The sequence below is a fragment of the Mytilus galloprovincialis genome, chromosome 10, assembly GCF_965363235.1.
Source record: "Mytilus galloprovincialis chromosome 10, xbMytGall1.hap1.1, whole genome shotgun sequence".
NCBI lineage: Eukaryota > Metazoa > Mollusca > Bivalvia > Mytilida > Mytilidae > Mytilus > Mytilus galloprovincialis.
The window spans coordinates 88,282,544-88,299,364 of record NC_134847.1 but is presented as its reverse complement, the minus strand read 5'-3'; the positions used below and the strand labels follow the sequence as shown (position 1 = coordinate 88,299,364).

Genomic DNA, 16,821 nt, shown 5'->3' with positions numbered 1-16,821 from the left:
GACGTCAAAAGTACAAGCCGCATATATTCTCATGTCAAGCGGAATAGCGATTTCGTGTGTACCTTAATTGCATAAGTTACCTTTCAATGAACGTTATATTGCTGTGTATGTCATGTGCTCCACGAACACTAAACCTCATTCAAAAACAAAATATTAAATCTGGGTATCTGCGATGAGTTTATTTATAAACATCAATTATATCACCAACCAGTACTATTTACTCTAGGGGAGGTTGGAGGACATGTATTTTAACAAACGATCGTACTTCTAAAATGGGGATGGTGTTATTCTGTGTTCTTTTTTTCATTTTGTTTTATCCTTTTGATGTGTATATCTGTAACAGCTTTTTAATTCTTTGTTAGGCAACAAGTTACAATTTAAAAATTTCACATGAGGCTAATTTTCAGTGTAATAAAACTTATTTAATAGAAAATTACCAATTCGATAGTGCGTGAAGCCGTAATAGTTGATTTAACGTACCACCATATCTTAAATGAGAAAAACATGTTGAGCTGAATCTGTTTATCCTTCCTTTACTTTTTGGGTGGGGACCGGGTTGACAAGTGTTTAGTTTTCTATGTGTTGTTTATATTTCCTTTTTTCTTTTTTCTTTTTTTTTTCATAGTGTTGTCATTTCGTTTTTGCTTTTGAATTTTTCTTTGGTTTATTTCGTTTCTCTTTTTAAATCATATCAGTTTTGACGATAATATTTGTATTACTGTTGAACAACATAAAGAACAGTTGGATCAAAATAAGTGGTCACCTGTCGTTGCTATAACGAAATCGGAAAGTCATTTTTCATTTACATTTATGTTAAAACTCTAGATGTACATTTTTATTTCTATCTTCCTGATACTCAATGATCGTGGAATCTCATTTGTCAATTGTTTAGAACACCATTACAAACGTCTTTAATTGGTTTGTTGTATTTTTTCGTAAAAAAAATTATCTTCTTTCAATCTATTTAGATGAATTTCTTAGAGAACCGAATTAGTTGCCGTAAACACCTCTTACCTGATTCTGGTCTTTTGAGTGTACTGTTTAGAGGTGTACTGGTAATGTTATTTGAAACAGCAACTAAATTCAACATACAACAAACTCCTGGATCAGTGCGAAGTCTCAATGAATTCTTTCTGTTAAGAAAGGTTTCTACTTTATAAGATGAGTTTCTTAGATTTGGTGATAGACAAAAGCTACTAGTCAGAAAAGTATAAAAATCAACTGCTCCTTTTGGCTGCAATATTGTGATATCCGAATAGTTCGTTCCTTGTGTAACAGATATACTTCTAGGTTGTCCAGGAACTGAAAAAGACATATCTTAAATAGAAATTATATAAGCGTCTTTTAAAAAAATATTTCATTGATTTAATAAAATAAATAAGCATAATTAAAATATTTTTTGCAAACGAATATAACATAATCCACAGTTGTTCTATATAACGGAGGACAAGGTGATATTCAAATGGCATTTTCCCAACCGTGAAATAAATCAAAAGTCACAACGAAAAGGTAAAAATCGTTACCTTAGAAAAAACTACTCGTTTTACCGGTTTGTCGAGTCAATGACTTTTTAGATTCAATTATATATGGTGTTGTCTTTGGAAAAAAATTATGATTTGATTCCCTATTGCATATGAAGAAATTGTTCCAAGGTTCCTCCGAATCAGCAAATTTCAAAATCAGTCAACCAGGTTTCTTATTTTTTCTACGATGTTTAAATGCATCTTGACAAGCAGCCCATAAATTTTTTAAAGTAATTAAAGCAATTGAAAATTATATACAAAAATGTAGATTTGTATGTCTTGAATAGACGAATTTTGGAAACAAAGCATTGTCTTGTTGCTTAAAACACCAGATATATTAAAGGTGCGATACCAATATTCAAGATGGATCGAATATACTAGTACCAATTGTTGACTATTAATGTCTGCAACCTTTACTTTCACAACACATTATCTGACATGCATGATAAACTTACATGTAGATAAATAATGTCTATAAAGTTATTATATCCTACAGATGGTATCTGTTGTTCTTGTTTGGCTTTATAAATATTTCGATATGAGCGTCACTGATGAGTCTTATGTAGACGAAACGCGCGTCTGACATACTAAATTATAATCCTGGTACCTTTGATAACTATTGTCTGCTTTTCCATTTCTTTTATTTTCATGGAAAAGAAATAATCACTTACGTGTAGCAATATTGAATACCACATCTTTTTTTTCAGTATCCGCTTTAACTATGACTTTTACGTGATATAATGTTCCTGGAACTAAATTATGGATTGTTTCATTTTGTGTCTGTGAAATGTGAAGAACGTCTTTAAATAAATTGTCATCCACAAATATTTCGTATGATTTTATATATCGATCAAAACTTCTTATTTCTACTGTAACAGAGTTTGTTGTCCTTTGAACAGTCACAACTCTAATGCTGAAGTTATCTACAAAACAAAACAAAACACTGAACAAGTAAAGTTGAAATCATCCCTTGGAAGGTTAACACCCCAGTTTTTGGTGGGGTTCGTGTTGCTTAGTCTTTAGTTCTCTTTGTTGTGTCTTATATATTATTTTTGGTTTGTTTGTCCTAACATTTTTGCCATAACGTTGTTAGTTTATTGTCGATCTATAAGTTTGACAGTTCTTCTTTTTTAACAGACGTTAACATATTAACCGATATTTTGTGTCAACAAATGACCATGGTTATGTTTTTAAAATGTTATCCACAAAATTTAAAATCAAAACGTTATAATTATTTATCAAAGGTATCATGCTTATAATTTAATACGTTTCATGCATCCGCAGCACTTTTTTTATTTACCTTTAAGAGGAATGCTCAAAGCCTAATATTTGAAAGCCAAAGATGTTTTAGAACCTAAACGGTTAAAATCTATATCACCAAAACGAACACAAACCAGCAAAAATCTATATACGCTCAACTTTGCCTGAGGGAGTTGTTAGTTTCTAACAATTTCAAAAATAAACGGACAATTTAAGAAAAACTGTATAAAAAGTTTTTATTCAAACTACTAACTACAGATCAGCTGACCCCTTGGGGCTGAAAGTCCACCATCAGAGGTACCGACCCAGTTTGTTAAAAATAAAAATAATAAAATCATAATATATGGAACTCCGAGGTTAATTTAAAAAGGAAAGACCCTTATCAAATGGCAAAACCTTAAACACAAATACATCAAACGAATGTATAACAACTGTCATATTCCTGACTTGGTACAGGCCTTTTCTTAAGTAGACAATATTGGATTGAACCTGGTTTTTTTTAGCTAGCTAAACCTTTCAATGACTTACACCCTCATTTTGCTTTTTTATTATACAATATTATTAATCTATGAAAACCCGTCTAGATTTCCCGATTGTGATGCAACCAAATGAAACCCATCACTGAATTTGCAATTACGGAGAGAAACAGTTTGATGCCTAAATGATGCAGGGTCTGGTACTCGCCCAGAGCACCTATGATCCTACTCAGTTTTATGTATTTCAAAGCATAAAAAAACGGTGTTATAAAGTTTTTGTGGATTTAGCAATAAATGGTTGCTTCATGTTTACAGGCGTTATTTTGTGGATATTGTTTTTCAGTTTACAAGTAAAACATAATCACGTAAAGCTTTTAAATCTTTTTATCGATCGGCGTAGTACATTGTATCAACATTTTATTATTTTTTTATAAAGAAAAGTAACAAAAAGCCAAAAGTATGTCATTTTTTTTTATATACTTTGAATTCAGTTGCTTAAAGTGTGTTCGTACAAGAAGTGTTAAGTTTTGCAGAATAACTTAATAGTACAGAAAGAAAAAATACCTGTAAACACATATATAGTTGATGATGGAGAGCCCTTGATTCCATTTGAAACAGCCACTGCGCTGATGTTATAGTATGCACCTGGTTTGAGATCACCTATAGAATATCTTTGGATAGAACTTTGGTATGGTATATATGGCAGAGATTCATTGCTGTTTACAACAACACGATAAAAACTTACTTTTCCTATAGGATTGGTTATTTGAATAGTAATTGAAGTTGATGTGTGACTGATTATCTTTATTTTCGGAGTACTTGGAACTGAAAATAAAAAAAAAGACCTAAAAAAATTGAATAATTACTGATAGCCAAATCGATAAATATATTTTACACCTATGGTTGATTCGATGTATTATTGACGAATCCACATCACTATCTGGGACCTTTCTATCGACGGAAAACAAATTTGTGCAATTACTTTCGACAATTTCTCACAACACCACAAGAACGTAGCATGAACAAAGAAGGAAGAAAAAAAAAACAAACGGGAAGTCTACAAATCTCAACCAAAACAACAAGGAAAGGTATACCTCTTGGACAACTACAAATGTGGTTAGTCAACTTCACATTATAAAATGAATAACATTTGATATCCTGCTTCCATAAATGCACAGCCTACTGGTTGGGCGCTTTTAAAACACACCGTCAGTCAAATACCAGCGGTACTGTCAAAGTGAATTAATTAAACAATAGTACACATAAATATGCGAATGACAGGTAGAAGCCTTTTTCATGTACAATCGAGACAATGAGAATTTAGTTTTGTCGTTTTTCACACAACATGAATAACAATCGTTCCTCACCTTATTCAGAAGAGGAGAATATTATTTCTATTGTTTTCTATAGACAGTTGTGATACAACATCCTTTTAACCATAAACATTTAAGTTTTGGTAGTTGTCATGTATTGTTGCATGTAGTAGTTTTACAGTTCAATTTTCAATCTGTAAGAGTCATAACGGATATGAGACATACACAGTCATATTACTCTATCTATTTCACTTATAACCCCAAAAACAACGTGCTGTATGCAAAGCTCTTTTCAGTGACTCCAGTTCAGGATTTGCTTTTATTAAGGTTCGATTATATCTTTTAATAAATTAATATTATGAGTATAAGCACTATGACTCATTTCATAATGTCTGATTAGATACCATATATGATTTGGTATATAAAAATACATTATTTTTACAGACTGTTGTGCATTTAACTCTATTCATCTTTTTAAAAGTTAGGAACATAATGCAAAAAGTCCCCTTCATCCCTGTTGGAAAATAAAAATATGAAATACCCTAAGATAAGTGTGGCAAAGTGTGATTTTCCGTATTTTTTTTTTTTTATCTTTAAACTCAATAACAGTATGAGCTACGCAACATCAGTTCGCATTATCGAAAGAGATCAAAATGAGTTCCCCTATGGAAATAATCCTAACTTAATCGAATGAAAATTAAATAAAAGTTACCTGAGCATGCGCAAAAGAGTATAAGACACGGATTGATAGCGGTTGCCGAGTTTGGATAGGAAAAAAGGTTAAAAGGACAAGTTTAGGAAGAACAAAACACTACATTTACACGTTATATCAAATTATTTCCGTTTTTGTTTGGTTTCAGAGGAGTTGCAGCTCAATGAAATCGGTCTCGTCTTTGTAAGTAAAGATAAGATGAATAATTGAAGAAAAATGCGACTATATCTTTGAGCTAATCAATCTCTGACTGATGCAAGAAGGGCGAAAGATACCTGAAGGAACAGTCAAACTTATAGGTAGAAAATAAACTGACAACATGAAACAATAAGCAAACAAAAGATTGATACGGTTGTTTCATTGGATTTCCAAAACAAGTTTCAGTTTGCTAACATCAACTAAGGGGGAATGATTTGCATTTTGAAAGTCATTGTCTTTACGGTTATGACCGAGGTAAAATATGTAAAAGCTTTTAAAGAATTAACAATACATTTGTGTTTTGCTCTTGACTTATATAGTTATGTTAATGATGATGCTGTAATGTGTTTGACAACGTTTATATCTATATTATTGACTGTTTTTCAATTATACCTGATCTCTTAGGCTTTGTTATACTAATGCATGAATATATGAAAAGGGGAGACATTTGTATGTAAGTCTCTAGGTATAACATATCTTGTCGAATATAAACTGTTGAGTAATTACTGATAACCAAATTGATAAAAGTATTACTATCACTATCTGGGACTTTTCTTTCCGCAAAAAAAAGTTTTTTTTTTTTTTTTTTTTAACACTTGAATATAAATTTATTGCACTAAAGCTGTTAACAATAACCTTACTGCTTTAACTGTAAGGTACCCTGAAATTGTTAGTATCTATAAGAACAGGGTTTCATATATAGTCGCCGTCACCTGAAATTCGTAGCGGTTATCGGTAAAAATAATCTAAACTATCAATCGCGTTCACTCGAGATATAGTTTTTCACATTCCATTCATAAATCGCAAAAAGAAAAACCACTACTGACCTACCTTTTAAGTGATCGCACTGTAATAATCCTGACCTTCACATTTTCCAGAATATTTTCCATTGTAATTCCGCCATCTTCGTTTCTATGAGGATCATTTGTTTACATATGACATTCGTCACTGTACGCAGTTTCCTGAAATGTTCCTTTCATTGATGTGATAAGGTTTCCCGCGCTTTATGCAAATTTTATGAAATTGAACTCCACGGAAACACTTCCGGTAAAAACAATGGCTGATTCCACCATTCAAAATCGTCTATGAAAAAGTGAAGGTCAGGATTATTACAGTGGTTTTTATTTTTGCGATTTATGAATGGAATGTGAAAAACTATATCTCGAGTGAACGCGATTGATAGTTTAGATTATTTTTACTGATAACCGCTACGAATTTCAGCTGACGGCGACTATAGATAAGTATTATTTTCTTAAATTTTATATTTACATTCGATAAAAAAATGTTGATACGTGTCTTTAAGTTGACAAAGTTGACAAAATGGACTAGTGTCGATTTTCCATTTGTAGAGATTTTCTCTATTTGGTAAAATGCAACTTATTAATTTCCATCTAAACATTTTAAGTTTATTCAGTTTTAAATGTTGGTGTATAAACTTAAACATATAGTTGGTAAAATTATAATTTATTTGTAATTCATTTTTCCATTTATTTATGCCAATGTTTGGAGAAATTGTTTTTTGAACGAGCAATTGATACACGTTTCTGTTGCTTAATTTTTCAGTTTCAATGTTTTCTTTGTTTATATTGATAAATAATCGGTTAAAATTTACTTTTGATTTGATGGATTCTTCCGTAGCTAAAGCTTTTAGCCATGAGGTTGGAATTGAGTTTTTGACTTTTGAGATTTCTGCTATTCAATTTTTAGTGTTTCGCAGTTTTTTAAATATTTTATCTTGGGCAATTTTTCCATTATCGTCAATAATATCGTTAATATAAATAAAATCACTGTGTATCCAGTTAAGCATAATAAGCGGCTTGTTTTGAAATTTTATAAATTTATTACCCCATATAACTTGCTTTCTTATTTCGACAAAGTTTTTCAATTCTGTGTTGTTCATTTCATGAAATAGAATCCAACTTTTTATTATTTCTAAGTAAAATTCTGGAATGTCCTTAGTTATGTAATCTAAAAATGAGGAAATTTTCTCCTAATTTATTAAAAAAATTAGCTTTGGTATCAATGTCCAATGTTCTTGTTTTGCCTGTAGCAATCTACAGACCCATCTTATTTTAAGAGAGGAGAAGTAGCTTTTTATGTCAGTCAGTCATTTTAAGCCCTCCCTGGTTGTAATCTACTACCAAAGTATTTCTTTTAACTTTGTCTTTCTTACTATTCCATATGAAACTAAAGATTTCTCTTTCTATATCAACTATTTTTGAGTTACTTAAAACTGTAACATTTGCTAAAAAAGTAAATTGTGGTATAATGCGAGTTTTAACTATTAGAATTTTACCTAAAATGGTTAAGTTTCTTTTTTTCCACGATTTAATCAGATTTCGACTCTTTTCAAATCTAGTATCCCAATTTAATTTTTCACAATCTCTTTTATTAATGCCGAAATATATACCTAGCACTTTAACAGGTTTGTCCGTGAAATTAATCTCATCTACTTTATCTCTACAATGCTTTAGTTTACCAATCCAAATTCCGTCCGTTTTATTTTTGTTAAGATGTAATCCAGAAAAGGTTCCAAAAATTTCGATTATATTTAATGCTGTTCGGATTTCTTCTTTAGAATTTAGGAATAGAGTTGTATCATCAGCCACTTGCGTGATTTTTAAGCAATGTGTTTTACTATCAATTTTCAATTCTATGCCTCTTATATTGTTGTTTTGCCTTAGTTGGTTAGCCATTATTTCTACTGACATTACGAAAAGTAAAGAAGAGCACGGGCACCCCTGCCGGATACTTCTTAGGGGTCTAAAGGGGGCAGATATCCAAGCGTTGTTAAATATAGAACTATTTATATTTGTATACAAGGTTTTTATCCAATTTACGAAGGGTTTATTAAAACCAAAATATTCTAGAGTATGATACATAAAATTCCATTCTAATGTGTCGAAAGCTTTCGAAAAATCTATGAATAAAATTGCTCCTTCTATATTAAACTTATCTGTGTAACCTATTACATCTTGTATTTGGCGTAAATTAAAACCTATAAATCTGTTCTTTATGTATCCTGTTTGATCATCATTAATGATTAAATTTAAGATTTTTTTTTATTCTTAAAGCTAGAGTGTATGAGAGTATTTTGTAATCACTATTCAATAATGATATTGGTCTATAATTTGCCAGTTCTAAAGGATCATTTTTTTTTATAAATTAGATTCAGTAAACTTTGTCTTTGCGTAAATGGAAGATGTTTATTTTCAAAGCTAAAATTAAAAATTTCTACAAGCAGCGGTCCAAGAAGTTCCCAAAACTTTTTATAAAAGTTTATACTTATTCCGTCCATTCCCGGACTTTTGTTTCTCTTTAGATTATTGACTGCAATGGTTAATTCTTCTAACGTTACGTTTCCGTCACAAGACTTACTTTCTTCTTCTGACAGTTTATAATTATGTTTTGTTTCAGAAATGTATTTTTTAACATCTATATCCGGTTTTTGTTTAGTGTCGTATATATTAGCATAAAAATTTCTTTCAAGATTTAATATTTCATCTTGATCTGTAACTATTACCCCCTTATTGTTTCTCAGTTTAAGTATTGTCTTTTTCGTTTGTTTAGATTTTTTAAGACCTAGAAAATATGCATTATTTTTTTCTCCTTTTTCTACCCACTCTTGTTTTGATCTTATTTGAGCTCCTTTTGCTTTGTATTCATATTGATTTTCTAACTCTTTCTCTAAAGTGGATATTTTTTCTTTTATAAAATCATTATCTTCATTATTAGATTTTTCATATAATATTTTTAATTGTAGTTCTAAATTACGCGTTACATTTTTTGTCAGTTTAGCTTTACTTTTACTGTACTGAATACTGTATTCCTTTATTTCTAATTTGAGGGAGTCCCACAGAAGTCTAGGATCTATTTCATTTTTTCCTATCTCATTACTATGTTTTTGTATAATTTTATTTATTTTGTCTTCGTATTCTTGTTCGTTGAGAATACCGTTGTTAATTTTCCAATACCCCGGGCCTCTTGTTTCAGATGATACAGATTGTAATTGTATTGATACTGCTTGGTGGTCAGTACTTTTAATAAGAATAGGCCTAATATCACATGACTTTACGTTTAACACGAAATCTTTTTTAACTAGGAACATGTCAATCCTACTTGACTGAACTGGATTTTTACGTCTCCGTGTATATTGGATCTTTTGAGGGTTAACGTGTCTCCATAAATCTATAAGATCATTTGATTTTATTAGATTTTTTAGGCTATTGACTGGTTTACTTGCTTTTTTACGAATATTTGAACTTTTCCTATCTACATTTTTAAGGGCGTCGTTCATATCTCCTCCTAAAATTATTGTGCCTATTGCGTTTTTGTTTAAAAAGTCATTTAATTTTTTGTAGAAGCTATTTCTTTCAGATTCTATATTTGGGGCATATATGTTTATAAGAGAATATATTATATTTTCAAATTCAATATTTATCATAATTATTCGACCTTCTAAATCTTTATGCTCGTCTATTAATTTATAGTCTAGTTTGTTATTAATTAATATTGCTACTCCTCTGCTGGAAGTCGTTCCGTGACTATAATAACAAGAATGATCTGATTCTATAGTTAGAGCGTTTTCTAGGGATGTATTGAAATGAGTTTCTTGATTAAAAGATATTTTACATTTCTGATTTTTTATCCATAGATAAAGTCTCGATCTCTTTTGTTTATCTCGAAGTCCTTTAACATTTGCTGTACAAGTGTGTAGGTTATTTAGCATATTTTGATTAAAAGTTGTTCGATTTTTTTATTACGTTTACTTAGTGAGCTTACTTTACGTTTGAGTGGCATTTTTAAGGTAAACATTATTTCGCCTATTTTTTATCGTATTTTTTTTAACGTGGCAGTTACCTGTGAAAATAATTACTTTAACCATTTTTTTTTTGGTAATTGGATTATAACAATATTGTTATAGTCTGTTTCACGATAGTGTTTTGATCGATATCTAGATGTTTATTTTGAAACAGCATATAAAACATACTCATACACAATTACTACATACTTGAAATATATAATACATATTGTATACAGAACTAAAATAACTGAAATTACAAAATGACACATGTTTTGCTGTTTACAAACTAAAACAAATGTATGGTTTTGACAGTGAAAAAATAATAATCTATTTCTAGTTTTCTCACTTAGTAATGTGTAAATATTGTCTAATCTATGAAACTCTAGTAAAGTACTGCTTGTTTTTGATGGGGTTTTTTTCGTAACATTTTGACAGTGTTTATTTATTTTTTTCTTAATATTTTCCTTTTTTCTATTTTTAGTTACTTTACATGATTTATGGTGTTCAGATGTTCTAAGAAGAGATGTTATGGTAGGTAAATCTTTTCTTTTGATTTGATATTTCTGAGTACGTTTACTATAGATAGAAGTTCTACTCCTAAAAGGTTTTAAATAGAAATCATACAGTTTAACTTTTCTAATATAATTGCTTTTATCTGAATCATTTTTTGTTTTTGGTATTATCAAAGATACTTCTGTCAATAGTAACATTAGCATAAAGATATATATTATAATACAATGTTTGAAAAGTTTTACTTTTCTTTTTTTCATATCTACTCTTGTAACATTTGTTTTTGAATCCTTGTTCCATTCAGTTATCTTTATATAATTACTTAATACACACAAACATAAATACAATAGACAAGACAAATAAACATACATATTTGTTTTTTTTTTTTGTTTTTTTTTTTATATATAAAATGTTCTATAATTTATAGATGTACGGATTGTCTTTTCCCATCTGGTTGATTGGGAGTTGACGGGGTTCTTTCCTTTGCTGCTTTTGATTTATTGTTGGGGGTTAAAAATTTCGAAATGTCAGGTTGAGTTGATGATGAATTTTTGTTTGCTTCTGCTGATTTTGATGCCTGTTGTTCAGAGGAGTCACACTTTTGTCCTTCCTTTTTTGCAGACTTGTTAGCAGCTTTTCTTGCTTTCTTTCTTTCTTTTTTGTTGTTTCCTGGTGTTGTTTCTTTGTTCAGTGACATAGAATGTGCCAGAATATCTTCATCATCTCCTTCTGTTAAATTAGATTGTTCATCAGTTTCCTCTATTTTGTCATTATCTATGGGAGTTTCATTTTGTTGACTTTCTTCATACTTTGCATTTACTTCATCTATAGCTATTGTTGTTTCTTGTTGCTCTTCTCCTTCTGTTTCAGATTGGTTTTCACTTTTCTTTTTTATAAAGGTAGGGCATTCAAGCATTTTATGGCCATATTCATTGCATAATCTGCATTTCCACTCATTTGGACAGTTGTGTATATTATGTCCTTTCAGTTGGCATTTGTTACATAAGAACATATCTGTATCTTTCAATTGGCCAAAGTGATATATTCTTGCTGTGTATTTACCTATTGTAAGAAACCTTGGCAGTGGTATGTCAAACTTTTTGCATAACACTATTATGTCACCTGTCCAGCAGTGGGTAACCAAATTGTCAACCCTGAGTCTTTCTCTGTTTATACTGATGACATCTATGTTTTTTTTTTCTTAATTCTCTGTCAATTTGACCGTCATCTGCTGATAGTGGGATGTTCTTAACTCTTATTGTTGTTGTTAACCACTCATCCTTTTGATAGTATGGATTCTGAGAATGCAGGGGTATCGTCTTGTTTCTTAGGGTGATACCTTCTGTTAGCAACAGCATTCTGTCTTCCGCAGTGTCTAAATATATTCTCCACATTTGTTTTATTCTTTGTATGCCTCTTACAAACTGCGGTTTGATCTTGTGTTCAAGTGCTTTGTAGATTTCAACATGTGTTATCCAAAGTTCTTTTGGTGGAGATTTGTTGCCAAAGAAGTCTGATTCTTTAATGAAAATAGGTTTGACTTCTGTAAGCTTTGGTTCAGGATCACTGTAGGCCTGATAATTATCACTATGATGTTTGACAACATTGGAGAAAGATGGCGCCGAGATATTTTCGCTACCACCGGACTGAGATTTGTCAATTTCAGGTTGTTTACCATCTAAATCTTGCTTGTTGCTTTCATTTTGTTGTTCTGGTATCATTGCTTGATTGTTAGACATTGTTTTAATGACTTACTGTTCTATAAATATACACTTTTTATGATTTTTTCATCAGAGCTATTCACCACTAGACCTTGGTTAAGGGGCGATAATTCAGTTATTTTCTTATTGCAGAGAGATATATAGTATATAATAGCTATTTTACTAAACGTAATTATCGTTGATCATTATAACTTGAGATTTACTACATGCATTGATAGAGTAATGCATAAAAAAGTGACAAAACTTTAAAACACGGTGAACTACTACAGGAACTATTCAAGACTAACATTTCGTATACGGATTAGTTTAATAGCATTGGACATTAAGTGACAAGGACGACGAGTTTTGACTGAAACAATCCAAAAAGAAAGGGTAACAATATCTCAAAGCTAAATTGATGCTTTTTTCTGACGGAAATATCTGTAGTTGGAAGCCAACCATACGAATGCGCTTATTTTTTATTCACTATAATGTACGGGTAAATATTTGTCAAAAGTCTCACAATACAAATGAAAACTAAATAATAATAATTACACAAACACATAGGCAACCCCTGAAATAGTTTCGTTTAGCATTTGGGTTGGATACATCAACAACGTGTAATGAACACTTCTCTCATAACACATACAACAAAGAGTTCCCATCTAAGTTTAGTTTTAATTGACATGTTAGAGAACAACATCATAAGTCTGCGCCACTGAAATACCAAGATTATATAAAAAAAGGAAGATGCAATATGATTTCTAATGAGACAACTCTCTACAAGAGTCTAGAATGAGACAGAAATAAACAACTACATGTCACCGTACGGCTTTCAACAATGAGCAGAACCCATACCGCATAGTCAGCTATAAAAGGCCCCGAAATGACAACGTAAAACAATTCAAACGAGAAAACTATTGGCCTAATTTATGTACAAAAATGAACGAAAAACAAATATGTAACACATAAACAAACCACTGATTTACAGGCTCCTGACTTAGGACAGGCACATTTATATCACAAATATTGTTATGCGTTTACTTTTCTACATTGGCTAGAGGTATAGAGGGAGGGTTGAGATCTCACAAACAAGTTTAACCCGCCGCATTTTTGCGCATGTCCCAAGTCAGGAGCCTCTGGCCTTTGTTAGTGTTGTATTATTTTAATTTTAGTTTCTTGTGTACAATTTGGAAATTAGTATGGCGTTCATTATCACTGAACTAGTATATATTTGTTTAGGGGCCAGCTGAAGGACACCTCCGGGTGCGGGAATTTCTCGCTACATTGAAGACCTGTTGGTGACCTTCTGCTGTTGTTTTTTCTATGGTCGGGTTGTTGTCTCTTTGACACATTCCCCATTTCCATTCTCAATTTTATAACATCTACCTTATTTGTTAGATAGTTTTCTCATTGGTAATCATAACTTCTTATTATATGATGTACACTACCATATATCTTACTTGCATGTCATAAGTCAAGATCCTGTAATTCATGTTTTGTCTTTGGTTGCTGTTTGCCAGAAGAAAATTTAATTGAGATTTAATCTAAACCAGGCAGTTGATTTTCTCTTTTTATGTTTTGTCATACAATGCTATTAATTGGTTACGGTTTTGGTTTTGACATTTTTGAAGGCTGTACAGTGGCCTATTACTGTTTACAGCTTTGTTTTTCATTGTTCATGGTTAGTTGCGTTCCAGGTATTGTGAATCATACGACTTCTCATTATGTTAAAACCGTCATATTCGAAAAATTATACAAACGAACAATATGCTCATCATTTATCATTTTTGTTCAAAAATAGTATGACTTAATATGGAATGTATCACTTTGTTCTGTTATAGAAAATGTGATGATCAAAAGTTAAATTGTGTAACTCGTAATGTAAAATATGATAACATAATCAATGTGAAGGCAAACAAGCGACATTGGAGATTTGCTATAAAACTTATCAATCTTTAAACATGTAGAAAATTATATTGTTCTTTTTTTCAAAACAGTCGTACAGCATTACAGTACGGTGTGCAACTGTATAGCGTAGTACCCATATGAGATTAAATTTCAAATTAATTCTTCCGGTATTATCTTCGATGTACAATTTGAATGCTTGCTTCATTACAAATCTATATGAAATGCATATCTTATTTGTTCTTGTGATTCGTTTAAATTCATTAAGTGATTTATTTTCATACATTATGGGATATGAGGAATGTATAAAGTAAAATGACAAAAATACTTAACTCCGAAGAAAACTCTAAACTGAAAGTACCTTATCAAAAAATAAAAGCCCAACACACCAAACGAATGGATAACAACTGTCATATTGCTGACTCGGTACAGGCATTATCTTAACTTGGACAATTTAAAAAAATAAAAAAAATAAACAAAGTATTTTGATGATATTAAATCTAAATGCCAATCTGCAAATTCATATTCAGAATATAAACCACTGTATATTAAGTTTAACGTACTAGATATTAGACGAACGTGCTAAAGGTAGATCGGATATCTTTCCATGAGCATTCCTAAATGGCATGTTGCAAACATACTTTTCGTGTTTGAAAATATCTTACCAAATACGTTCCATATTAAACAGTCACATCAAAAATTTTAAATTTAAAGATTAACCTGTTCTTATTTTGAAATTTGGGAACCCCAGCTAACTTAAAGGATAATTCCTGAACCTAATAAAGAATTAAGATATATTACGGAGATACAGAAAAAAGCAAAAACAAATTCCATGTTTTCTATTTAACATGATCTTTTGATACAGTTTTGCATTAATGTTTTATCAATAATCACAGAAAATTACAACATAGACTAATATAAAATGTAAAAATATGCTATACAAGTTAAGAACATCACTATACATATAATAAAAATAAATTTGTTATACAAAATACAATTCAGAATATATATAACTATAAATATAAAAACAACATATACTTTGTTACTATTTCATGATAAACAAGCCCGTCAGACATTTTTGTTTGTTTGGACAATTGTATTATGATAAGAGGATTCGATTGCGAAAGACTTGTGTTATTACAAAATTACTTAAATTAACCATTTTTATCTGTTATTGTCAAGTTCATGCAAACTTTTTATTGATTTTAACATTTTTTTTTATTTTGATCTCCTCTTTTAGGAGTGGGATCTAGCTTTGAAACATAAACAGTAACTGTTACAAGAACAATGTAGAATTTATCAATGGAATTGTAATGGAACTGAATAGTGTTCACACCAGGAATTTTTGTCTCAAGGTCAATTATTTTAGAAAGCAATAAACCACAAAATTATAACCTCTTTTTTTTTTACAGATAAGGATCAAAGCATCCACACAACTATTATATGATACACTGTTTATATTCAAATGCTCTTTTATGACCTCTATTTGATACATTTTTTATGCTATGATTGACTACAAAACTGTCTTCCAAAACACCGCTATCAAATCATACAGGTATCTGTTAAAGTTGGCCAACTATTTATTAACATTCTGGTAAATTGCTGAAATAAAAATTCAAAAAATTCGAAGAACATAGCAGTAAATCATGACAAAGAGTTTAAGAGTTTAAGAGTATTTGGTGAATCAACGTAGGTACCTTTCATAAAATCAGTCAAGTCTAGTTTCAATGTTTGAACAAGTGAAACTGCGAGCTACTGCTTACTGATGATATCCCCGCCGCAAGGGGATAATTTTGATAGTGTGAAAATATGTAAGTGTTCGTTAAAGAGGAAGTTGTTGAGTGATGAATCTGAAAACGCATCACACGGTATAGCTGACTTGTATAAACCCTTAAACCAAATTTCAGAAATTCTTGTATTGTAGTTCCTGAGAAAAATATGATGAAATTTTCAGCTAGGCTATCAGGTGTAAAATGATACAAGTGTTCGTTAAACAGGAAGTTGCTGAGTGATGAATCTGAAAATGCATCACACAGTATACTTGACATATATAAACCCTGTCCCCAAATTTTAAAAATCCTTGTATTGTAGTTCCTGAGAAAAATGGGACGGACGGACTGACGGACTGACGGACTGACGGACTGATGGATGGACGGACTGACGGACGGATGGATGGACAGACAGAGGTAAAACAGTATATCCCCCTTTTTCAAAGCGGGGGTATAAAAAAATTCAAAACGATAAATTACAGTGCAAAGATAGAATCTGCATAAAATGTTTGATAATTCTTGATACTGACAGTCAATGATAAAAGGGAAACAATTACAAACAAATAAAAAAAGTATAAGAATAAGCCCTTGTAAGCTCTTAGACGTCAAACAAATATGAATGTAGTTATTAAACCATTGACACATAAA

General features: G+C 30.9%; 1 protein-coding gene across 1 annotated transcript in view; it reads right to left on the bottom strand.

The window, feature by feature from the left end:
- Positions 1–15,228: 15,228 nt before the first annotated feature.
- LOC143048697 (receptor-type tyrosine-protein phosphatase eta-like) overlaps positions 15,229–16,821 on the bottom strand; it is a 129,835-nt gene continuing 128,242 nt past the window's right edge. The window contains exon 40 of the mRNA XM_076222511.1: positions 15,229–16,006. Within this exon, the coding sequence (XP_076078626.1) occupies positions 15,981–16,006 (26 nt within the window). The 3' untranslated portion in view covers positions 15,229–15,980. The remainder of the gene's footprint in view (positions 16,007–16,821) is intronic.